Consider the following 23,592-nt stretch of genomic DNA (forward strand, 5'->3'; position numbering starts at 1 on the left):
AAAAGTGTATTGAATTGTATCGTTTGCCGAATACCACAATAGATATCGTATCGTGGGCAGAATATCGTGTATCTTATCGTGAGATTACCGCTACAGCCCTAAAATATACAGCCATAAACGTATAAATACTTCTGCAAGGAAGTGTAATATTGTGACTACAGTAAACACTACTAATCAATCAACTGTCTTAATATACAAATCTTTTATTTAGAAGATTACCTGTAACATGACAAGTGGGGCAAGTTGTCATTTAAAGAAATCGAGTTTTGAACTGCTAATGCTAACACATGCTAACCCTCCCATCAAGGTTAAACGTACATAAGAACTTTGTGTTTACACTTACAGACTTTGTGTTTACACTTACAGAAAGTTTCATGTCCTATCCTCACGTTGATCATGATCCACTCCATGACTCCTCCAATGCAGAAAAAGATAGGTAGGAACCTGTACGCCCCTAGTCGCTGTTTCCCAGGGACAATACTGAGCAAACCTTTTATGGTTTTACTTCTGTGAAACATCTCGACGAACAAAGCTTGTGTTTGTCCTCCCAAACACTCCTACAACCGCGTTTTCATTAGAGCAGTTCAAAACGAAGAAGCAGAGGAAGCCACCTTTACTGCGTCCTTTACTGACGTTACGAGAGCAATGATGAGGTGCGCTCGTTTTAAGAGTCAGATGAGATAGGCGGAATGTGTTGCGAGCTACGGACACGTCAGGAAAGAACAGTGATGGCGTTTAAAACGAACGCACCAGGCAGGAGTTTGCGACATCCGGGTGTGCTGCGCGTGAGTGAATTATGAACTGGTTCACGTCTCACTGGTAATCTAATTGTAAGAAGGCTCCAAGGTCATAGACCCTGTTTCTGTACATACATCAGTGTGGTAAATTACATTTTGCACATATAAAAACATTAGCTGAACTCCTTTTTAATCTAAAATCCAATAATTTCTTAAAGGGTCATAAAAGCAAACAACCTCATAATTTACAAGTGTATCTTAATAAATCGGATGAAATATAATAAAAACCTGAACTTATCCCAGTAATTAAAACACTTACAACAAATGTAACTCACAATTGATGATCTGTATTTAAATATTACATAAAACCAGTTCATGAGGAGGGTTTAGAGAAGTTTATGCTTCCCTCTGCTGACAAGCTTTATGGAAATGATTTGATTTCCAGCAAGACTTGTGACCTGCTCACAGATCCTCACACTGTCAAAATAATCAGCACCCAGTTCAAAGGCCACAGTATCTCTGTACATTCCTGAGAACTGAAGTTTACCAGAGCTGATAATGCAAGCAAGGTGAAGGCCACTATTAAAGCAACCTGAGGATCTTTATCAGCACAACTCCCCATCAGAGAGCTGCGCTGTGCTGGCATGGAGCCACAGTGTGTTGTGGCTACATGCCACAACACACTGATCCATGCAAAAATTGTACAGTGCATAAACACACTTTTCAGTATGCTGACTATTTTTGCTTTTTAAAAAGATCTTATGTAATATTCTAATTTGAGGAACAAGATGTTCTGCTTTCAGAAGCAGAATATCTTATTTTTCCCAAAGTTTTTGTCCAAATTCGGAAAAATAAACTCGAGACTGATCAGTGTAATAAATATATATTCACTTTCACTTTCCTCCGTTGCTTTTTATCCCAAACATAAAAAATATTTTGCATTTAAACACACTTGACATCTATTTTAAGGTAAAATATATAACACACATTGACACCAAAACAACAAACAGCAACTTATATTTTACTTAGAAATCATACTGTACTGAAACAAGGCATTATTTTTATCCAATGAGAGAAGAAAAAACATTTTTAAAATTGCCTGTACCCTTTTATGAGTTGCAACTCAAGATGTCATTGATAAGGGAAAAATCTTAACAATAGAGCTAAATGATTAAAATGAAATACACAAACTGGTTTATTTTTGGCAGGAACAATCAAAAACATAACTGTTGACATTATGACAGAGTATCATAAAGTGCACACAGCAGATACATAAATTATACATACACAAGACACATGCATCAACTATGAAGGGGCCTAATTGTACCGTCTATGGGATCTACAGGGGATCTAAGAGACTAAGTCTAATTTTACTCACCAGACGTCTACTGGACAAAACATACAAGTTACAGAAATTAGTTAGTACACTCCACATCAGTGGAGGGAAAAAATTTTTGCAAACAAAAACATTTTCCACAAAAAAATGTTTTTTAAACTTGTTCCTACAAATTGAGGTTTTAACTGAATTAGTGTTAGAAACAAAGATCTGCTACCAAACTCAGGCAATGTGTCTCAAATAACTGCATCACTTTTATTACTTGCTCTTTTTCAATTCTGGTCAAAATTACCATGTTTTTGCATCATTAGACATGTGGAAAACACCTGAGATGTTTTGTAGACTCCAAATACTCCAAGCCAATTTACATGCGGGTTGAGCTCAAGAAATATTTTCCTTAAATAGCTTCGCATATGATAAATTTATATTTTTAATTTACTTTTGCTGCATGGACCTTGCTATTAAGCGCAAGCCTTCTCTTATATAGGACAAAACATAAAAAAACAGCAGTACATTAAAACAGAGGACGATTTTTTCTTTTTTGCTTTATAATGATTTGTGTAATACAAAGACAAGTCTCACTGTAACGTCCCAGCAACAACTGCTGTGCCGTAAGTCAGTCTTCGACTTTGTGAGCTGGTCTACAGAAAGTCCAGTGATGCTCCACGGTGTTCTCGTTTGCACGCTCACTCATGTGGTGCACCCGCGTGTTCCTAATAGTGAAGCCTTGTTTCATTATGTAGTCCATGAGGTGAACTCTTAAAGACACCTCTTGATGATAGTCACATGGTCCAAAGGTGAAAGACACCTGGCAGTCTCTAGTGTCCATCATGTGTTTGTTCCACTTGGTAAAGTTGTTGGAAATGCCCTCTAGCAGGGCGTGAACCTTTGTTGTTATGGTCAGCTGTGTAATAATTACCGCAACAGGGTTTGAGTATTTCGACAGTTTTCGGGTGCTAGAGAGCTCCACCACCTGCTCAAAGATATCTGGGGGGTACAGCGGCTTGGGGTCGTTAAGGCACTGGATCAAAGGTTCAATCTGGTAGAAATCTGCCTCCTTCCTCAGCAGGTCTGTTTCTGTGAAATCAACAGGAAGGGTGAGCTCGGACGTCCGCAGGAAGTTCAGGATGTACCGGAAAAGGGTTCCATCGCGGTCAATGAAATAATTCCCGTGGGAGTCACGAGCTGTGGGGAAGTCTCCCCGGAACATGGCACCGAGCATGGAGTCTGGATAACGCTGGAGGGTGGATAGACTGGTGGTGTAGAGGTGGCCTCCCACGTTCAGGGTAACAGGTGTAGTCATCTGTAAGGAAAAATACACACCAACTGCAATTTTGAAAGTTTTTAACACCGAAAAAATGGACTTCATTCAACGCTTACCCTATGGCCCCAGTCTCCATTATCCATTTGTAGACTAATACCCACAAGGTCCGAACCAAAACAGAGAAGGATGGGATTAAAGTTGGTTTACTTTAACTTTACCTGTGAGAAAAGAAGAAGGATGTGAGGCCCAATACCAATAGACTGCCAGGTCAAGTTAGAGATGGTCTTTAGAAGTCAATCAAATTGTGTTTTTCACTATGCAAGTATGTTAAATTACATCATCAGCCCAAGCAGAGTGACCCAGAAAATTGGTGGTGAAACTGATTTTTTTTTTTTAAATCATATCACAAACAAAGAGTAAAAATTTAAAAAGACCCTTAAGAAAAATGTGTCTCAATTAAGAATAATATGTAAACATCAAAAATATGGAGATATGTTTTCAAAATGCTATGAACAAACACTTACTGAGCACAAATATCATGAACTATTCTTAAAGGAAAAGTGGACTGTAAATATTAATAACACCAAAAGTGTTTGTAAAAACACCATAATGAAATAGTCTCATGTGGCTTGCCCTGCCAGATGCACTGCAAATTTTTCTCTGCAGCACTGGGCAGTAATGCTGATGTGGCTAAAGCAGGTCAGGGGAAAACACATGAAGATGGAATCCAGCACTGCCTTCAGTATCAACCTCTTTTATAAATCTCTTTTCATCCAAAGGATACAGATTCAGTTATTTAATTTTAGTTGCATGAAACTAGTTTTGAGAATTAAGGAAAATCTAAGTGCCACATTTAACAAGGCAGCTCGATATGATGCAAACCTTTATAATATTCTCCGTATGAGCGTGGATACAAGTCAGCAGAAAGCATAGTCTTACGAACATGATAATGTGGGTAAGCAGCATATTATTTGGTGCAGTATCATAATACATTGGCTCTTTACGTATAAAGCTGCACACTAGTATTTTTAATGCATTTGCTGGGAGGAAAATTAAAGAAGCTTGGGAAAAGTAGCAATAAGCATCTCTTTAAGTGTGTTTTAAAGTTGAATTATAAATCTTTGCAAATTAATCGTTCATTTCGCTTTTTTGGCCTCAATAAAACACGAAAACAAAACCGAACATATTAAACCCAACCCTTGCTAGCCTAGCTCACTGCTAGTTTTTAGCTAACAAGCTAACAAAGCTAGCAACCCATTAAACTAGCCGCCGTTACAAATGAGCTCAACAATTGGATCAGAACCGAACTAACTGCGGGCATAAACAGACCGCAATGAAGCACAGCCTTACCAGCTCAACTTTAGGGCTTGGTAATATTTTTTCTCAGCCAATAAAAGCAGATTGGGGTCAGATTTTAACCGAAGACACAGGCGGTCACTGATGATGCTGCACTGGGGCAGCTGTGGTCGACTCCAGGATGCAGCCAAGGCGGGTGAAAGAGGGGAGGAGGTCCCGCTGAAACTACAGCCACATCTGCATTAAAAACACAGCACTGGAAGGGTTACAGGCGAGACGAGCGGAAAGAGACACCCATCACACAGATTTGGATAACACTTCCGTTTTTACACAGTCGCAAAAAACACGAAACTGCATAACTGAGACACCAAACGACTATTTGATGAGGCGCAGACAGGCGAAATCCCGAGTTTGGAGCTCCCACACCAACCAACATGGCTGCTTTTTTTTATTATATATATATATATATATATATATATATATATATATATATATATATATATTGTTAGAATAAAAGAATAAACGAGAAGTTTTTTCTTTGACTTTATTCACAGAATGTACAAGAATAGTGAATACCAAGCTTAAATCTCTTCACAAAACGGAGTTTAACTGAAATAGGTCAGAATGAAACAGGATCTGCTATTATACACGTCAGTTTATCAGTAATAATATGAAAAATATTATCAAAAAACAAACTTACATTTAAAAAATGTAAAATATCAGTTTTGATATTTTTTAAAGTGAGGGATTTATTTATTTATTATTATTTTTTTTATTTTTTATTTTATTTTTTTTTTCCATTTGTGAGCAGGAAATGTATTTTTTGAAAGTTAGGGTAAATCTTGCCAGAAACATCCGGGCACACCAGCAAAAGCTTAGCAATATCCAAAACCTATTGTCATTGAGTTTAAGTAATTTATAAAATGCAGTTCCTTAAAACAATCAACATCTCTACATTGTAATTCTTGCCTTTTGGGCCACGTGTTTAAGTCTATATAAAACTGTGAAACAGTAATGGAAACCTTTAATATTCAGGAAGACTTCTTTGTTCCGCTCCTGGCATTTTGCTGCAGGATAATAAACTCCAGAATAAGTTTGGCTGTCCGACATGGCTTCTCCATCACCACAGAGTGACCACAGTTGTCCAGCAAGTCCACTTTGCATCCAGGCACCAATTCAGCAATGACTGTAGCTCCAGAGACATCCACCACCTGGACATATATGCAAGACTTTAATATATTCTTCACACTTTTTCACTGTGATTTCAGAAGGGATACTTGTGGCACAATCTTTAAAAGCTTTTAGGTTTGACAGCACATGCACCTTATGTATATAAAGAGATTTTGCAAAATGATCGAACATCATAGTTACCTGATCTTGTTTGCCCCAAATCACTTGTAAAGGTGAGGTTATGAGGTGCAAATGTTCCTGTAAGGCATATCTTGATTTCTCACCGATGATCTCCATAAACACTAATAAAAAAACAAAAAAAGCCCTTTTTTATTTATTTGTTCAATATATACTAAAACATAAAAAGAAAAAACAATGAACTAACCTTCTTCATAAAATGCGTTATGAGGTTCTCGCACATCAACCAGTCCCTGAAGAATCTAAAAAATATATATATAACAAAGCCTTGAAAATCCTCAGAATGTGACAATTGTTTCATGGTCAGCACCCATTATTAGTTTAGAGTTAAATTCATTTTTCATGACTGACCTGCTGAGGAATTTTAAAGCGAATGTGAGAACAGAGTCTGAACATGTCCTCCATCTCATCTGGTGTAGTTGGGATCAGCGGGATGTTCAGTGTGAAGTTGCTGTGTTCCAGATCTTGAAGGTGATTGTCAAATTTGGTCTCACATGGATGTCTGATTCCTGAAAGATGAACCCAGAGTCTTAATGATTAGAAACGTGCCTTTTCACATTTGGTAACATTACAACAACAAAGTTTGAGTGTATTTTTCTCAGATCGCATGTGATAAAGCAACATAGTGCACTACTTTAAGGTGGATGGGAAGCGATGTGTGGTTTCCAAATTTACAAAGAAAAGCCAAATATTGTAAAATTTTGAAAAGTTCATGTTCAGACCCCTGATCTAACATCTTGTTGAACCTTCTTTTGCTACAGTTACAGTTCTGAGTCATCTTGGATGTCCCTTTACAATCTATGTGCATCTAGTCTGAAATTTTTGTCCTTTTTTTTTTAAATAGCCCAAACCCTGTCAGACTGTGAACATATTTTTTTCAAGTTTTCAACATGCTTTGACCTAAACCATTCCTTTGCTGCTCTGTTCTGCTCTAGCTGGATGTTTAGGATTGATTGAAGTTTAATATCCACCCTGGCCTCAAGACCTTTGCAGCCTTAAACGAGTTTTCTTCCAGAATTGTCTTTTTCTCTAAATACAGGGCAAATTAAAAAGGTATACCCACAGCATAAGGCTTTGAGCAGAACACTATTTTTTCCCCTTATTCCTCCTTTATGCCTTGTGGCATTGGAGACATTTGATTCAAGAAGTCAATAAACTACCATAAAGACAAGATTTGCGAAGTGAGAAAAATGCTTATCCAGTCCACAGATTCTCCCAAATGAGCTGTGGGTGTCTGCACGTTTTCGAGAGTGACCATGATTGGTTTGCACGTTTGTAATACTTTTTTTTAATTTTCAAAACAACACTGTTAGATGATCAAAGGATGGGACACTCGTTTTATAACCTTTACATTTCTCCACAACTTTCTCCCTGAGCTGTCTGTTGTGTTCCTTGGTGCTTGGTTGTCACGATGCTGTTTGTTCGCTGATGTAAAACACCTGCACTTATAACAAGGATAAAATCACACACATTAGGATATCTAAGTTACTTGCAAAGACAGTTGGTTGCAATCATAAACAATTTTTGGAATCCATGCATCATTTTCCTCCCTTTGTCTTGGTTTGTCATATACAATTCAAATAAAATAGACTGAGTGTGTGGTTGTAACATGACAAAATGTGGAAAAGTTCAGGAATTGTGCACTATGACTGACCATCGGGACAGATGAGAGTCATGCTGCAGATTTCCGAGGGATGGCAGGCTGCATAAACCCCAGCAACATTTCCCCCCATGGAGGTTCCCACCAGATGGAACGCTTTTCTGTTTAAGTGAATGCTTCCTACAAACTAAGAAGCATGAGAGATATTAAACTATTTGGGGAACTAACAAATATTCTCATACAAGATATTTTCAAAGACCTTTCCTCAGAGTACCTGATGGATCCGTCTGACCTGCCCCTGAACAGAGTAATCCTCAGTGTTGGTGCGTGTCGTCCCCTCGTGGCCAGGCATGTCCACGCACACAATGTGCAGGTGCTTTGGTAAATACTGCAACAAAAAAAAGAAAACATAATGAGAAAGTAGAACGCCTAAAAAAATCCAGTTTTTCATTAATTGTGTATACTTTCTGTGTTTAACTATGGTGGCTTGTTCCATTAGTTTTTTCAGTAATTTCTAGTTTGTCCAACCTTGACAACAGTCAGCCACATGTCTTTGTGAGCAGAGAAGCCGTGAAGCATCAGGATGGAGGGTCTCATCCCAGGTTTTCCTCTGTAGGAATAGCAGAAGCGATAACCTCCACAGTCTGCATAGCGAACCTGCAGGCCCAAAGTCCTTCTCCAGTACCTAAACACAAGCACAAATATTGGATGGCAGTATTACCTGGAGCTCTTTGGAGGATGCCTACCCGCTGTTTGCAGTTTTATCTATTTCTAATGACAAGTTTTAGAGGAGAAACTCAGATCAGGAGATCTTCTATCAATGACAGGAGTTGGCAAAATCATTAGTTTTTACTTAAGCATTTTTAGACATGAGTACATGTCTTTTTAGATTCTAAAAAAAAAAATCAGACGTTTTAGTGTGTAAACATTTTCAGGTATGCTGCAGTATGACAGCTGCAACCGAGAATAACAACTTTGCATGCTTTGTGAGGGACTGCACTGACTTTTAAATGTAGATACATTTCTGCATCTCCACGGCGCTGATCATACAATAACTGGTCCTTTGTGGTGTGTTCTTCTCATAAACGCTGTCTTGCAGTGTTGTCTTTACATGCTGAACTGTTTTCATTTGTGGCTCCTCAATTCACAGTTTGCTGTCAGAGCAGAATTATTCCCCTCATTTAAGAGCTGGTTAATACTTATCCCAATAGTGATCTTGAAATTGATCTTATCTATATTCCTGGACAGCTGTAAAGTAGTGAATAACTCTTGTTTCATAAAGATAACGAGACATTCATTGATACATCAGTAAAGCGTCTCCTTGCATATTTAATACACACACTTTGCTCCCTGTTTACATGCTGCATCTGGACTATCAATTACAAAGACCTATCAGCGTTTTAGTGACAATGTAATGTAGCTTGGAAAGTTCGCGGATGCTTTATATTGTCTGGAATAGAGTGATATGTCAATAATGTAATTAAAAATTAAATTAAACTTAAAGGATGGTTGGGTGAGACATTTACAACACTGGCACCCATTATTCAATTCAATTCAGAAATACTTTATTGATCCCAAAGGGAAATTAAATTCAGTGTTACTGATGTTATAGCAAGCTGCTTTACCAGTAATACACTTTAATGAGTACAGATGGCCAAAGAAGGAAGGAAGCCAGAAAAGCCAGGATGGGAATAGCCAGTGTTGCTCCAGCAATGAAGAACAGGTTCACTACGTCCAGTTCAGCTGCCATGGCTGCCCTAAAAATCCAGAAAACTGACGGAAAGGGACAGTGTTTAATAAACACAGAGGAAACGGTCTGCTCTGTATCATGCATTTTCCAAAAGGCAACAGACTTACTTTTCATGAAATGTCTTGCTCTTTTTTTCCTCGGTCACATGAAAGCACATGGAAAAACTGTTTCGGTCCTGCTGCTGTCTTAGGTCTGAAACGTCTGTGACCGGAGTTTCAAATAAAATGTCACAGAGCAGCATGCTGCTAGCTTTGTCAAATTATGTTTGCTCTGGTGAAACTCATTGATTATCACTCATCATTAGGGGAAACAGGGCCACAACATGATTCAGTCAATCTTTTAAAGTGAAAGCACCGCCTCCAGTTTGCCTCTGTCTGACCACAGGAAGTGCAAAGTATGTTTACAATTAAAATTTAAAGAAACCTGCATTAAAGGCTTTTCAAAGGAGTGTTGTACTTCATTTCTATGGACAGGATATCAGTCAAAATATATTTATATGGGAAATGTAAAATCACATTTCCATTCATAAGAATACAAAAACATAGCGAAAAGCAATGTAAACACAACACAGTACACCCGAAATTAAATAAATTAATCCAACTGACTTACAGTTTTCAGAACCTAACATATGTTAGCATTATGTTTTACCCATTAGTGTAACTAAAAAACACATCCAACAGGAAAATGTGTTGCCATTATGAATACTTTTTTTTTTTTTACTAAATCATCTAATCTTCAAAGGAAAACTGAAGGACATTATATTATTACTAGCCTGATGCTACATAACAGTGCAAATAGAATTTCATAAGTCATAGTTTTTATAAAAAAACCAAAACAACTAATTTGTGCATTTAATAAAATAATGTACAAATTATTTTTTGACCCTGTAGAAACTAGCTCAAGCACTTTGTGGTCAGTTTTTAAAATCAGTTTAGTAATTCATTCTGAAGTCCAATATTTACCACTGGGTGTCATGATCGAGGCGGACTGAAACGTGGCCCTGTGTATTTGCAGTAGATGGGTTTGATGGCTTTTTGCACCGAGAGGCACTGAAGATGATGCAGCATTTCTTCTGTTTCGGGTGGTTGATCATCTGAGAGGAGCCTTGGCAGACATTTGATGCATCTGTTTACTTTATTTCAGATTTTTCCAGCAGACGATATGATAGAAAGGGTTTCTCTGAAGGGAAAAGTACAACAAATCGCTTCTGAGCTGAGGATGACTCAGCAGAAGAAGCCGGATCAGTAGAAACTTGTCATCGCATCCGCCATATTGTGAGTGGCAAGTTCACTTTGGAAGAGAACACTGGTGTTGCAATAGAAAATAATAGAAAATGAACACTAAAATGTATGTTCACATTTATGTATAAAATAAAATATGTTCTTTCAGAACTACAATGGCGCTCTTTAAATAGAATGCATAAGTCAGAAAAACAAACAAAATCACCTCAAAATTTATTTAAATGTGGCTTAATTTACTCTTGAGAATGTATCACCCCACTGAATGCTTTACTCAGTGAAGTGTTAGTTATAAAACATAAAAATATTTAGTTCAGTTAACTTGATTTTCCAGAAAGAATTATTGGTAAAACATTTTTTTTTAGTTATTTTAATGTCAACACATATGAATGATCACATTTTCTTAACATTTATTCAAACATAATGTAAAATTACTAAACAAATCATGAAGGCAGGTTCTTCTCAAACCTTGAGACAGATTTTTTTTTCATATTTTAAACCTTTCACAATTTTTTTATGGTAATCCTCAGGTTGAGATTTATAACATTTAGAATATTGTCTTTTTTATCATTAAAACGGCTGAATTACGTTCCAACACACAAGATCCTATGTTTTGTTGTAATTCTGCTATTTGAGAGATTATTTTAAGTTCTGTGTCTGATAAGAGGGGGTAGAAATGCAAAGCAGCAAATGATTGCATAGCTAAAACCTACTGAGTGCAGTGTAGAACTGTCACTCTGCTGCATCTCTCCTCCGCTACAGATGACCTACATACAAAGTAGAGCAGAAGAAATGGACATGTTAACTGTGGAGAGGGGCTCACTGTGTGCGGCAACGCTTCTTATATTTTGGTCTATATAGGACGAAGGGCGCTGGCCTAAATCTACGAGTCGCATCCACTGTTGTGTCTCTATTCTCATAAACATATTGTGCTGCTTGTCATGTTGTATCCTGAGATGGATTTGTGCCTCTCAGGATACAACAGAAAGCCAACAGAACAGAAATGTCAGGGCCAACGCAAGCAAAACGTCCAATTAGCCAACATAATGTTGGGAAATATGCTGCGTCCTCCCTCACACAGGAAAAGGCAAAGGGTCAAACTGCCTGAAGGGAGGGACAGCTCTGACTGGTCATAAGCTGTTGACAGAAAGGTCAGCACCGCCAACGTTGGATTAGTGGATAGACTGGGAATGTTAGTCATCAGGAATGACCAGTAACATTTGCTGGAAGATTAACCGCACAGCTAGAAATAAAAAGTGGGAGGGGAGATTTTTTACATTTGTCCACAGCTTTCACACAGAGTCAGATGATCAAAATATTCTTGTGCCACACCCTCGCTCCCTTAAAGAGATAAACCAGCCATTCATCCAGTTCCATGAAAGGCGGGAATTCACATATCCTGAAAACTTTAAGATTCTTAGATCAACTTGCTTTGGGTGGATATTTCAGAGTATTCTTCTGTTCATATTTACTTATGGGGATCCATGGACAATTCATTTGCACTATGGAACTGTAATAAGACTCATTAACACATTATGAAACACTAGTGTAAAGTACGCAGTATTGTGCATCTAGAAATGCTAACCTCTGACATTAAACACTGAAAAAGGTTTTACCAAATCTGTTAAAAGTAGTAATGCTGCTTATTGGGGAACAATGGTGTAAGAGAGTGCGCTAAATGGCAGTGAATTAAGAAAGGGATATAATGCCTGATTAAAAATAGACACTCAATGGATGCTGGATTTCTTTGGTCATTGGCTTGACTTCTTTGGTCAAGAAGTGACCAAAGAAGGATCTTTAATTCAGATGTAACTTTTTAGATTAGCGTCAATAGCCAGTTTGCATCCATCCTTTTATTTAAAGGTCTTATTCAAGAACTTTATAGAACGAAGAGCAAGGAACTGAGAGGATAGGTCAGGTAAAAGTTGCGAGGAATCTTAAAGGAGGGCAAAGTTATAAAACAAGATCCATATTTTTGAACATATTATGAAGCACAGTTCTTCAACAAAAATGGAAAGAGTATGTCAGAGCAGCAAACCTGCCAAAACCTGGCTGTCCATGTGAGCATCAATCAGAGAATCATGCAAGAAGTCCATAGTAACTTTGGAGGAGCTTTGGAAATCCACAGTGCAGGGAGGCCAATCTGTCTACATGACAAACACTTACCAGTAAATCCACAAATCTGGCAAGAAGAAAGCTGTTGTTGACAGATCAATTTACCAGTCCAATTTACAATTTAGCTATGAAGGACACAAACCAAATATCTGTAAGTAGTTTCTCTGGCCAGAAGAGAGGAAAGTGTACACCTTTGGGCAACATTATGTGTAGCCAAAAACTGCATTGCTGAACAAACCATCTCCAGTGTGAAACATGGTGGTGGCAGCATTATGCTGTGGAGACCAGCAGATACAGGAAAGACCATCAGAGTTCATGTGGAGATCAATGGAGCTAAATAATCCTGGAAGAAAATCTTTTAGAGCAATGGTGTCCAAAGTGCAGGGAGCCGATTGCAGTTCAGTGGTGACACAAAGTTTGCTTTCCAATAACGTACTGTGCTGGTTTTTCAAATGAGTGAGGCACATCAGTAGAATGTATTTCTCTTTTATTAACTCAGTTTTTTTCATATTTTAATACCATGCTAGGTAGGGTCAGATATTTCAAAAGTGTTTTGGAAAAAAGTAGTGGGCCATATCCCATTTTTATTGCATAGAACAGACTTTTATTTCTAGACTAATCAGAAAATAATCAACCCCCAAAGTAAAAAAAAAACTGTATTCTCTTTTTATTTTATTTCTCTCTTTTTTTTTTGCAAAGGTGCACAGCTATATGTTTAAAATCTATATTGATGTACAGATTCATTTTATACAGAAATCAGTCTCCACTGGTCATTTTATAAAGAGCAGAACATGTGCAGGAAAGAAACTGACCCAAGAAAAAAAGTGACTCAAAACTCAAGTTGCTGCAGTTGTGTTTAATGATGCCCTCTGAAACAAAAAATGTAACCAAATACGGTTTGTCTAAACTCTGCCTCTGGTCCTGCAAACACATCCAACACCATCAACCAACGTTTCCTTCAGTGTGCACTCCGTTAGGGGATGTTATTGTGACAACTTTATTATTCTGACAATAACAAAAAATGTGCTATGAGTAGAGAAACTCAAAGTGATTGACCTTAAACATAATTAAAGATACCTAAGTAGAATTAGATAAGCATGGTTTAAGTTTTACATTCATTAACAGATAATCCTATGAGTCAAAATAGTAAACTTGACACGGTCCAACTAAATTCCCATCATTACACACATAAAAACTCACATTCTTTTAGAAACATCACTTCCATCTAAAATAAAGCATCTTAGCAAGAAAAAACTGTTAAATATGAGCCCACCTGATTACCAGAACAGATATGTAAAGGGGGCAAGTTTTGAACAAATCAAATAAGGATAAACCTCTACGTGTGTTTGTTTGGATAGTTTGCCCTCAGGTCCTGAAGAGCAACGCGGCCGTCACAGCTGTAAGAGCCACAGCAACCACTGGCCCCCAGATCATCCACGGCTTCTGCGGGGAGCAGCAACACAGAAAAAATAAAAATAAACTGAACATGACCAAATGGCACCTCCCGTCAGAGGATCACCGATGTTCACACAGAGGGAGTTTGCGACTGAGATCAAGACGAAACATAGCTGATGGAAGTAGCAAATTAAGGACAAGCTCTTTAGGATAAAAATAAGCGTCATCACAGCCAACTGGGAGAAACAGTTGTTAAGCGTTAGCCATTCAGACAGAACAAACAGATGACAGATGTTGAAAGCTGCATGATTAGAGAGGTTAAGATTTCTTAGACGACAGTTTTGCCCCCCCCAAAGACAGCGTTCTGGGAAAGCGGGAAAAACCCAATTAATTCATGCAATGATTGAAACTACACTGATGAAGATGACAGATGTAGGCCGGCTCGGCAGGAGTAATGTGTACCTTGCTACCACATTGCGCCGAAGCACCAAAACAGCAAAGCCAGGATAAGGCCGATGACTATGGCTTGAACAGGCAGCAAAAGTGGCGTCTACAGAAGGGAAGGGATATTATAGTAATCAACGGCAACGGGACAGACGTCTGTGGGTGTTTAGCTTTCTTTGAAAATGTGTCACTCAATCACCCTGTCTGTAACTGGTGGTTTTTACAGTTGTTTGGGTCATAAGAATCTGCCAGCGTTCAGCATTCCTCACACAGACAGATAAGAAAACAGCTGACAGCACAATCCAAGGACTGTCCTCTAAAGACTCATTGGTATGTGGGTCAATTTTTCCCATTTGCTGTTTGTTTGTTTTTTTTGCCCAAAGCTGGCTGTCCTTAGCATTGTAAAGGAGTTTTCCTTAAAGTTAACATTTGTCCAAACTTAAACATTCTTAAGATGCATTTTTTAGGTGGCAATATGTAGCGTTACATCAGGATTTAATTCAGAATGGACTGCTGCTAGTTGTCTCCAGCCTCAGGATATCCCCCTCAATCCCAAACTTTTTCAAACTCTTCAGAAACTCTGCAGGTTATTAAACCTAAATATGTAAATAACCCTCCTAAAAGTCCTTGGATGTGTGGACTGCTGAAATAATAAAGCGCAATTTGTGGATCATAAAAACGATCCACATTTTATGTCTGAAAATTAAACTAAATTGGACACGGTCACTATAATGTTGCAGCAAAGTTAAAGCAGAGCTCGTCTACAGAAAACCAACTTCACAGAAGATGTGTTAAATCATTTCTAAACTCAGTTACGGATTGTTATTTAAACACGTCTATTACATTAATGTCTTGTCAGTTACATACAGAGAGTATGACACTGACCAGGGGTCGGTACTCACGTTTGACCCTTTCTCCTGTAAATCCTTCATGCCAGCTTTGAATTCCTCCAGTTGGTCTGCCAGTGTCTGTTTCTCCTGCTCAGTCTTCTGGTATCTTTCCTTTAGGTCAGACAGCTCCATCTGAGCCTCCTCATACTGCACAAAACCAGTAAAAAACAAAAAAAAAAAATAAGAAAACTATTTTATTTTCTTCTGGGTCTCTGTTGATGGAGTAAATCTGTCCTCTTCACAAGTTTCGTCCACTTCCTACAATTAGACCTGCTGCTGAATCTACTTTATGTTCAGCTATTCAGTGAAAGCTGAGAGTATCCGATGCAAAAGGAGGCCCTCCGTCTCCTTTTTTCATTCAGTGACTGAAAGAGTGGAGGTTAGCAATGACTTCATCTTTGTTTTCTTCTGGGCTACAATGCCACTCCTGTCTGTGTGCTACAAAAGCGAATGATCCCAACCCTGCTAGCTGATTCCGACTGGCGGTATACAGCAGGGATCGCACAAGAAGGCAATGTGCAGGATTTCTAAACCGATTTTTATATGTACATACTTTAGGGGTTTAGGAGGAACGGTTAAAACTCGCAAAATCCCTAAACTTTTCCACATTTAACACGTAACAACCATAAATTTCAACACAATTTACAATGACGGGATGATACGCTGACTTAAAGCAACGCATAATTCTGAAGTGGAAGCAAAAGAATACAAAGTTTATGGAAGCATTTGTATTCAGCCTCTTTACTCTCATAACTGAGTGTAACTAATTGCCGTTAGAACTCCCCTCAATTTGTCAGTTTAGTCTGTTTGCGTGTAATTCAATCTCAGTATAAATCCAACCATCAGAAAGCTCAGCTGTTGGAAAGTTTAAAGTCAGGTTATAAAACCTACGTTTTGAACATTTCATGGATCCTCGTTCATCTTGTGCACTCCTGTCCAAATACATCTTTTTTGGAAGAATGATAAGAAGAAAGGATTGTTGAAAGAAAGCCACATCAAACCTGGTGGAAGAAAAGATTGCCGATGTAACTGCATCAGCGGTGTTTCCAGGAAGTATTGAATCGGGGGTTTAGTGTTTTGGTGTCAATATAAAACAAGCAGCATGTTGTTTTATAAAGGGTTTTAAATAACTTGTAATAATGATGAAAGATTGTATGGTTGTTGTTTTCTTTGCTGCTTTTCATTTGGAAAACAAAGAATTAATCAACTTGATTGTGTTTAAATTTAATCCACTGCATTTATTTTACCCTTGATTCTTCTGTTTTTCATACAAATTATTATTTAGATTTTTTTAAACATTTCTTCAAAGTATAATTATTGCTCCTGTGCGAAAAGTCAGAAATGTAATCTTGGGTGACTTTGATGCTGACAATTCACTTGCATTAATAAGTAAACCTCTCCTGCGTGCTGAGAGGGAACGAAGGAAATGTCATGAATAGTTAAAGTCCCTGTCAACATTGTGGCTGTAAAGCAGTGTGGTCAGCAGCACATCACACGCAGCTGCAGTACCTCACACTGCAAATGTCACAAAACTAGAATAACCAAAGTTCCAGGTTTCATTAGATTTTCTACTTCCTGAGATCAGAATTAGTAAAATGCATCGAGACAAGATAGGATTCAAATGTTAACTCTGACGTAGAAACCCTGAGACCTTGACATGAATGTACCTCTTTCTGCAGAGACTTGCTGCGGCTTTCTGCCTCATCCAGCTGGGTTTGCAGCTTGGAGTTATCCTGCTGGTGCTGAAGTTGTACGGCCACCAGGTTCCTCTCCATCTCCTGCTGGGATTCCTCCAGGACTTTGAGTTTGTTATTCAGGTCAGTATTCTGGTCACGCAAACTACCAATAACCGAAAAAAAAAAAAAAAAGCAACAAAATTTGGAGGAAACCAGAAAAAACTGTGCTTAGTTTATTATGTAGTTTAATATTGTAAATAGGCCACATATGAGGGGGTAAAGCTACACCTTATGTAGATCAGTGTACTGACCTGACAAGGTCCTGCTCCAGCTGCTGCTGTTTCTGCAGCAACGCCTCTTTATCACTGTGCAGTGCTGCACATTGACTCTGCACACTGGCCTTTTCTTTCTGGTGGGCCTTAAAGATCTCCTCCTTCTCTGCCCTCAGAGAGGCACACTCACTTTGCAGACTGTTCTTTTCTTTCTGGTGCTTATTCACCATGTCCTGTTTGTCGGATCGCAGGACGGAGCACTCTTTCTGCAGACCGTTACACTCCATCTGCATAGACTGCAGCTCATTGGCTGCAACGAGAAAGTGGTTGATTTAATAGTGCAGTGTCGGAGCAGATGGTTTGCTTTCAGTCTGCATGCAGATATTCTTAAAGCATGGTTTCGATAAGTTGGGGAAATTAATCAAAGAGTTAATTTCTTTCAGCGACTCAATTTAAAATGCTGAGCATTGTTTATTTATTTATTTTTTTTAATTATTGCCTTTTTGGTGTTTAGGCATTAATATTCCAGTCTTCCAATAACACAAAGCTATCAAGTGATATTTTCAAATTTCCAGTCAACTTTAAACATTTTTTTAACTCAAAAACATGGCGGCCGTCTGGATGAATGCCCTAGTAAGAAACCGTGAAGTAGAGCCAAAAAAAATAAAATAAAATAGAATATTATGAATAAGTTGAATATTTTCACTATTAGATATTTTTTACATTAATATCATCAGCTAACAAATAAATTATTAAAATATGTCACTCTGTGTGTTAATAATCTTTATATGTTGAAACGTTTTACAGCTTAAATTTAATTGCTTAAATAAAGAAAGTTTTTGGTGATATTCTAATTTATTAAAACGGACATATATAACCCAAGTTTGAGCAGTTTGGAGACCATCTCCAGTATACAAATTTAGTCTTAAAGCAACAGAACTCGTATTCCAAACCACTCAGTCAGAAAGGTGCGTCTGTGTAAGTGCACAATGCAACGGCTTGATTTGGTTTCGAATTGCGCATTTGCGCCCTTTCTACCTTGTATCTCTGCTGTTTTCTGCCACTGCTTGCTTTGCTGCTCCAGATCACGTCGCAGGTCCTCAATCTCCCGCTCGTATTTGCTGGCAGTCTGACGCCACTTGTCCAGGTCCTTGGAAGCAGTTGCCAGGTTAGACTGGACGGCAGTGACATCGCGGTCCCGCTCTGCAGAGGCCGCCTCCAGGGCCCGTTTCAGTGACTTCATCTCATTTTGTGCTCTTTGCAGCTCGTCATGTGAACCGGAGGAGACATTTATCTGCTCCCTTAGAACATCCACCTCGTCCTGGAGCTGCTGCAGCTGGCCTGTCCAAACCCAGATCAGTGTATAGATAAAAAGAGGTGGCTTTTAATGACTCCTTAAAGAAAGAAAGTATTTCCAGTCTATAAATGAAAAAAAAAAGTACCTTGGAGATGTTTAATCTGTTTGGAAGATTGCTCGGCTTGTTGTTTATGCCCTTTCCTCTCTTCTTCCAGAACACCTTTAAAATACAAAAGCATATTTGTAGCTTGCTGTATGTGTAAGCATGAAAGCACTGAGAATCTAAACAGCTGAAATGTTTACAGCATGTTATATTACTACGATATTACCTTGTAGCTCCATGCATTTCTGCTTCTCTGTGTTGGCTATCTCCCGGGCCTCTCGAAGCTCATCATTCAAGCGCTGAATCATTTTCTCGGATTCACCAGAAGAACCCATGTTGGACTTGGTCAGATCATCTAATAATGACCGAAAAAATGTTATAAAATCTCAACTGGTGCCTGAACAGAACACCTAAAAAGTTAAAGAGCCTCATATGGAGGATGAAGACTACTGCAGGCTTACAAACACTTATCAGCATGAATGCCATGTTAAATTTGCAGCTGATCAGTTTTGAACTGTGCTTTATTAGATTAACGGACTAATGTCCCAGCAAGATCTGGAGAAGCTCGTCCATGCATTTATCTTTAATCACATTGATTACTGCAACAGCGTCTTCAGTTTCTGGCTCCACTAATCTGGATCATAACTACAAAACTGCCAAAACACCGAGTTCCCTTAAATCAAGGATAAAAATCCACCTGTTTACAGATGCTTTTGATTCATAATAACTGGAAAATTGATCAATATATTTAATGCACATGTGCTTGAAAATTCTGATGGTGGCATTTGACAAAGTGTAATGTTTATAGTTTGTTTCGTAATCGGTTACTGTGTTATGTGTAAAGCACTTTGAATTGCCTTGTTGGTGAAATGTGCGATAGCATTAAACTTGACTTCCCAAGTAAGTTCCCTTAGCAAGTTGCATCTGGACTATGTGTTTTCTTGGCACAGAGCTGGCACAGTTGGGTGGCCAGGTCACCCAAATTCCACTTTCTTCATCCTTCCGGCTTCAGTGATTTTATTACGTGGTGAACATAAAATATTTGCTGTAGCAATTTTAGTCAAACTTGAAGTCGTCAACTTTGGACAACGAACTTATTCCTTGGTCACAACTCTCTAAGTCAATGTTGATGAAAACTGGCTGAAACTGGACGAAACCTGTGGTTGCTGACTTGTTGCTGAACGCTATAAGCTCAGGGAGACAGTTTGGTTCAGGCAGTGAGTACTTGGACTAGTGGTCGTTCCCAGGGCAAGAATTTTCAATGCTTCTAACCTCAACGCTGTTGATAATCCACTCTTACAAAAATGTCTTTGCCAGAGGCGAATTAATTTAGATGAACTCTACCAACTTTACCTAGAAAAATGGTCAAAAACCTGAAGTATGAAAGAAGTTATTCATGGTAACAAATATCCTGTGGTTTCAGGGTCCACGATGCTATGGCAGATTTAAACCAATTATAGCGAACTGGTATGTATAACGTCAAACCTTGTGGATCTTGGTCAGTTTTTTGTTGCAGTGAACAGTTCAAATCGATCATTAAAAGCTTAATATGATGTCCAAGTCCGACAGAATTTAGATAAGATTTTGTGATGAGAAGTGAGTTTCCATAAAAATACAAGAGCAGAAGATCTGACTACGTTAATTCAGCTGCAGGCCCAAATAGTTAACCAGGCCTGCTAGATGATTTCCCAAGATATTGAAATAGGCCTGTTACATAAACTAATTACTCATCCAGAAATAGGCACAACTGTAGCAATCTGCATTTTCTGTCCAAGCTTCAAAACCAAACTGTCCATCACCCCAGCATATACCACTCTCTGGCACACTGACATTGTTTATTATTAGAAGCAACCTACAAACAATGCACAAAGGAAATGGACCTGCCAACGTTGCCAAGGGTCTGTTGTGTCTCCTGGGAGGGGTGGAAACAAACTCCACAAATATTTCAGCTTTGCAAATTCCCCTAATCTGCCACAGCTAAGAAAAGAGATGACCTAATCCAGCGCTGAGCGTTTGGTCGGGGCCCAAAACAAAGAGGAAGGGTCGGTCGAGCTTGCGCACCATAAATGGGTGGAAGGACTTGAAGTGCCGTGGCAAGTTACAGTTGTTCATCGATGTCCCTAAACTGGACAAGTGTGAGACAATGGCTAGGAGCTGGTGACATCCTTTGACAAAAGCACATGACCACCCAGCTGCGTGCCAGACAAAGGAGGAGAGGGCATGTTTGCATATGTATGAGCGAGAAGCAGAATGTGAGTGGGTTCCCTGTCCTGTAAGTCCACCGTTTGTGTCCGCTTCATTTGAAAGACACAGGGGGGATATTTCACACGAGAGTGCAACATGTTATCTTTAGAAACATTAGCACTTATGTCTTTTAGTGTCACAGAATGACACCTGACAAAGCAGATGTAGATTAGTCTGTGAGTAAAAATACCCGCTTGACTTCAGGGGTTTGGGGGGATGGCGAGCATCACGCTGCCTCGAGTGACGACAGAAAACAAAATGAAGGAGAAAGTCTTTTTTTAGCCCAACTGCTGAAGGCCAGAACCATCGCGGCCCATGCTTTCCTGACGTCTGTTGCCTTCTGAGAGGCCGATGTAGCAAACTGAATCAGAGGTGCTCTGAATGTCCACATTATTCTCTTGGAAAGTGCTGATCAACCTGCCAGCAGTGATATTCAATTACAGCTCCAAAATGTTCTGTCTGAAGGTGTCTCTCTGAAGTGACACGGAGGACATTGTTTGCCTTGTGCTCTCTCTCTCTCTCCCTCTCTCTATAATGTGCAGTGTAGCGTTACAAATTCAACCATCATGCAAAATTGATATGCTTGGACATTCTGACATTCAGCCTGAAATTCTTGTGTTGGCCCATCATTGCCCCTTCTGCAGGCTCTTGTGCGCAGAGTAGTAGATTAATTCTCCAATACGTTGGAACAAGAGGTCGTCCTCTGAGATAAGGCCATCTTCCGCCATACGCTCTAAATCCAACTCATAGCTCCAAACTCTGATCTTACTCATGCTACCTTAGTGTTATTTTTAGCAAGGTGCGCTGTGGCATGTGAAAGATACTGCCAACTCATTCAGCTGAATTATCCATGTCCATGCTTGTTGAAATAACTAATAGCAGAGCTGAATTACCTTTAATCAATGAAACGCTGTTGAGTGGATCACTCAGCTCTTTCTGATCCATTTGCTTATCTGCCAAAAACAGGAATAAAAATGAGAACATAAATTCAAATCAAGCAGCAATGCTGACAAACAAATAACTCTTCCTGTTAATGCTGGAGATTTCTTTGAAAAAAAAAAGTGCATGCTCATCTATGACGACAGTGGTTGTTTTTAAAAGAAACAACAGCTTAAAACGTCCCTAAATGACCAGAGGACAAAATACATACAGATTAAGAGGTAAAAAGTAAAGCGCTTTGAATAATATTACCTTAGGTGATCCAGGAGCTACAGTGCTCTGTGTGCCGAGGCTACAGCAGTCCCTGACATGAAGAACTCTTCAGCAACTAACAGATTTTTTCAGACGTGAACCGGAGCAGTCCAAGCAGAAAAAGGGGTTGACTCTGACGTGACGACAGGCGTTAAACCAAACCTCCCTGCTGCATCTGGACTCAAACTAACGAGGAATTAGAACGAGGAGGATTAAAATAAATACACCAAGTGGTATCGTCCTCTTGTGCTTCTGTTCAAGCAAAATGTTAATCCTGAAACACAGGATTTCCCCCCTTGATATGCAAGTCCAAAGCTCCTGGGTCACAGATCCGTATAGGACATCTCGGAAGCTGCAGCTGCACACTGACACAGAGAGGTTTTGTTCAGGCTCCGGAGCAGCTCTAAAGCTGGTTGGTACTGAAGTATAAACCTACAGGATGACACAGAGTAGTGACTGCCACTGCGGGACTGTGTGTCATGAATGTGCAGCATCCTCCTCCTCTGTTGTTTTATCCTCTGTACCAACAGAATAGCTACAGTACTTCTGTGTTTGTGCAAGATCCAGATATGATGTGTGCAGAGCTGGACTAGAAAGTACCAAACAGTGCTTTGCAAAAGTATTTATAACATTTAAACTTGTTTACATTTTGCCATATTGCAGTCACAAACTTTTGTTTTTTGGGGGGGATTTTTTTCTGCTAGATTAATGCCAAAAACCCAGTTACCTCACCCGCCTGTGGAGAAATTCTTTTTGTTGCTGTTACATACACTACTCTTTGCAAACCTAGTGCTCCTGTAAGCATCAGTTGTCTTGCCACAGATTAATTGTATTTAGGTTTGGATTTTGACTTGGCCATTCCTTACATAAATATGCTTATATTCCATGGTAACTACCTAATAATATTTAAGGTTACTATCCAGTTTGTGGTAAGTGAAAGTCTTTGATTTTCTTCCAGGACTTGTGAATATTTAGCTCCATCTGTCTGGACAACTTGATACTGCAGCCACCATTTCTGACAGTGGGGATAAAGTATTTAAAGCAATAATCAAAGTTTTTTTCTCCCCACACTTAACATTTTGAATGTAGGTCTACCAAATACCACAAAAAATTTCAAAAGCTAGGTCATCCTACATTGCAAGATCTGATTTTAGTCAATCTGATCTTAAACCCTGTACCGTCGTTTGGTTGAGTTAAATCTATAAATCAGTGGATTATTCTCTGTTTTCATTGTTTGCTCCCTTTTATTTGAGCAATTCTGCAGCCTTCATTAGGTGATGTACTCTTAATTAAAATGGTTTACATCTTTAAAAAGAAAATCATAAGTGGGCCGCCAGATTCAAAATAATCTGCAAACTTGCTAATGGCCAGATCAT

At 38.9% G+C, this 23,592-nt stretch overlaps 4 protein-coding genes across 7 annotated transcripts in view; all 4 read right to left on the reverse strand.

Annotated features, from left to right (window-relative positions):
* Positions 1-758, reverse strand: part of uqcc5 (ubiquinol-cytochrome c reductase complex assembly factor 5) — a 3,561-nt gene extending 2,803 nt beyond the window's left edge. Inside the window, exon 1 of the mRNA XM_007562315.2 lies at positions 365-758. Coding sequence (XP_007562377.1) covers positions 365-518 — 154 coding nt within the window. The 5' untranslated portion in view covers positions 519-758. The remainder of the gene's footprint in view (positions 1-364) is intronic.
* Positions 759-1,740: 982 nt separating this feature from the next.
* On the reverse strand, positions 1,741-5,040 carry kctd6b (potassium channel tetramerization domain containing 6b). 2 transcript variants are annotated; one of them, XM_007562316.2, is made up of 3 exons: positions 4,688-5,040; positions 3,454-3,555; positions 1,741-3,376 (listed from the first exon to the last, which is right to left on the reverse strand). In XM_007562316.2, exons 2-3 carry the CDS (start codon positions 3,478-3,480, stop codon positions 2,690-2,692), a joined length of 714 nt encoding a protein of 237 aa, XP_007562378.1. In that variant the 5' UTR covers positions 3,481-3,555; positions 4,688-5,040; the 3' UTR covers positions 1,741-2,689. The 2 variants fall into 2 exon arrangements, with proteins under 2 accessions (XP_007562378.1, XP_016531957.1); XM_016676471.1 differs by lacking the exon at positions 4,688-5,040 and having other exon boundaries at positions 1,741-3,399; positions 3,454-3,545.
* A 358-nt stretch (positions 5,041-5,398) lies between these two features.
* abhd6b (abhydrolase domain containing 6, acylglycerol lipase b) lies at positions 5,399-10,183 on the reverse strand. Of its 2 annotated transcripts, XM_016676558.1 has the most exons (9): positions 9,459-10,181; positions 9,227-9,374; positions 8,130-8,286; positions 7,876-7,989; positions 7,656-7,788; positions 6,353-6,510; positions 6,189-6,243; positions 6,005-6,105; positions 5,399-5,844 (listed from the first exon to the last, which is right to left on the reverse strand). In XM_016676558.1, the coding sequence occupies exons 1-9, from the start codon at positions 9,463-9,465 to the stop codon at positions 5,665-5,667; spliced, it is 1,053 nt and encodes a 350-aa protein (XP_016532044.1). In that variant the 5' UTR covers positions 9,466-10,181; the 3' UTR covers positions 5,399-5,664. The 2 variants fall into 2 exon arrangements, with proteins under 2 accessions (XP_016532044.1, XP_007562380.1); XM_007562318.2 differs by having other exon boundaries at positions 9,227-10,183.
* Positions 10,184-13,540: 3,357 nt separating this feature from the next.
* On the reverse strand, positions 13,541-22,388 carry slmapb (sarcolemma associated protein b). 2 transcript variants are annotated; one of them, XM_007562320.2, is made up of 10 exons: positions 22,217-22,388; positions 21,919-21,978; positions 19,008-19,136; positions 18,824-18,898; positions 18,420-18,722; positions 17,421-17,691; positions 17,101-17,272; positions 15,446-15,580; positions 14,562-14,649; positions 14,060-14,147 (listed from the first exon to the last, which is right to left on the reverse strand). In XM_007562320.2, exons 2-9 carry the CDS (start codon positions 21,968-21,970, stop codon positions 14,566-14,568), a joined length of 1,221 nt encoding a protein of 406 aa, XP_007562382.1. In that variant the 5' UTR covers positions 21,971-21,978; positions 22,217-22,388; the 3' UTR covers positions 14,060-14,147; positions 14,562-14,565. The 2 variants fall into 2 exon arrangements, with proteins under 2 accessions (XP_016532043.1, XP_007562382.1); XM_016676557.1 differs by lacking the exon at positions 14,562-14,649 and having other exon boundaries at positions 13,541-14,147; positions 22,217-22,381.
* Positions 22,389-23,592: the final 1,204 nt, after the last annotated feature.

The sequence above is a fragment of the Poecilia formosa genome, unplaced genomic scaffold, assembly GCF_000485575.1.
Source record: "Poecilia formosa unplaced genomic scaffold, Poecilia_formosa-5.1.2 Scaffold135, whole genome shotgun sequence".
Taxonomy (NCBI): Eukaryota; Metazoa; Chordata; class Actinopteri; order Cyprinodontiformes; family Poeciliidae; genus Poecilia; species Poecilia formosa.

Excerpts from the sequence above, each read along its gene's own strand:
- abhd6b (XM_007562318.2), bottom strand. The coding sequence starts at position 9,465 with ATGAAAAGTAAGTCTGTTGCCTTTTGGAAAATGCATGATACAGAGCAG. Across the intron at positions 7,789-7,875 it reads AGGTCAGACGGATCCATCAG|TTTGTAGGAAGCATTCACTT; the intron begins GTACTCTGAGGA and ends CATGCTTCTTAG. Across the intron at positions 6,511-7,655 it reads GACTCTCATCTGTCCCGATG|GAATCAGACATCCATGTGAG; the intron begins GTCAGTCATAGT and ends TTCATCTTTCAG.
- slmapb (XM_007562320.2), bottom strand. The coding sequence starts at position 21,970 with ATGGATCAGAAAGAGCTGAGTGATCCACTCAACAGCGTTTCATTGATT. Across the intron at positions 19,137-21,918 it reads CAGCGTTTCATTGATTAAAG|ATGATCTGACCAAGTCCAAC; the intron begins GTAATTCAGCTC and ends GGTCATTATTAG. Across the intron at positions 17,273-17,420 it reads CTGGAGCAGGACCTTGTCAG|TTTGCGTGACCAGAATACTG; the intron begins GTCAGTACACTG and ends GGTTATTGGTAG.
- kctd6b (XM_007562316.2), bottom strand. The coding sequence starts at position 3,480 with ATGGATAATGGAGACTGGGGCCATAGG. Across the intron at positions 3,377-3,453 it reads ATGGAGACTGGGGCCATAGG|ATGACTACACCTGTTACCCT; the intron begins GTAAGCGTTGAA and ends TTTTCCTTACAG.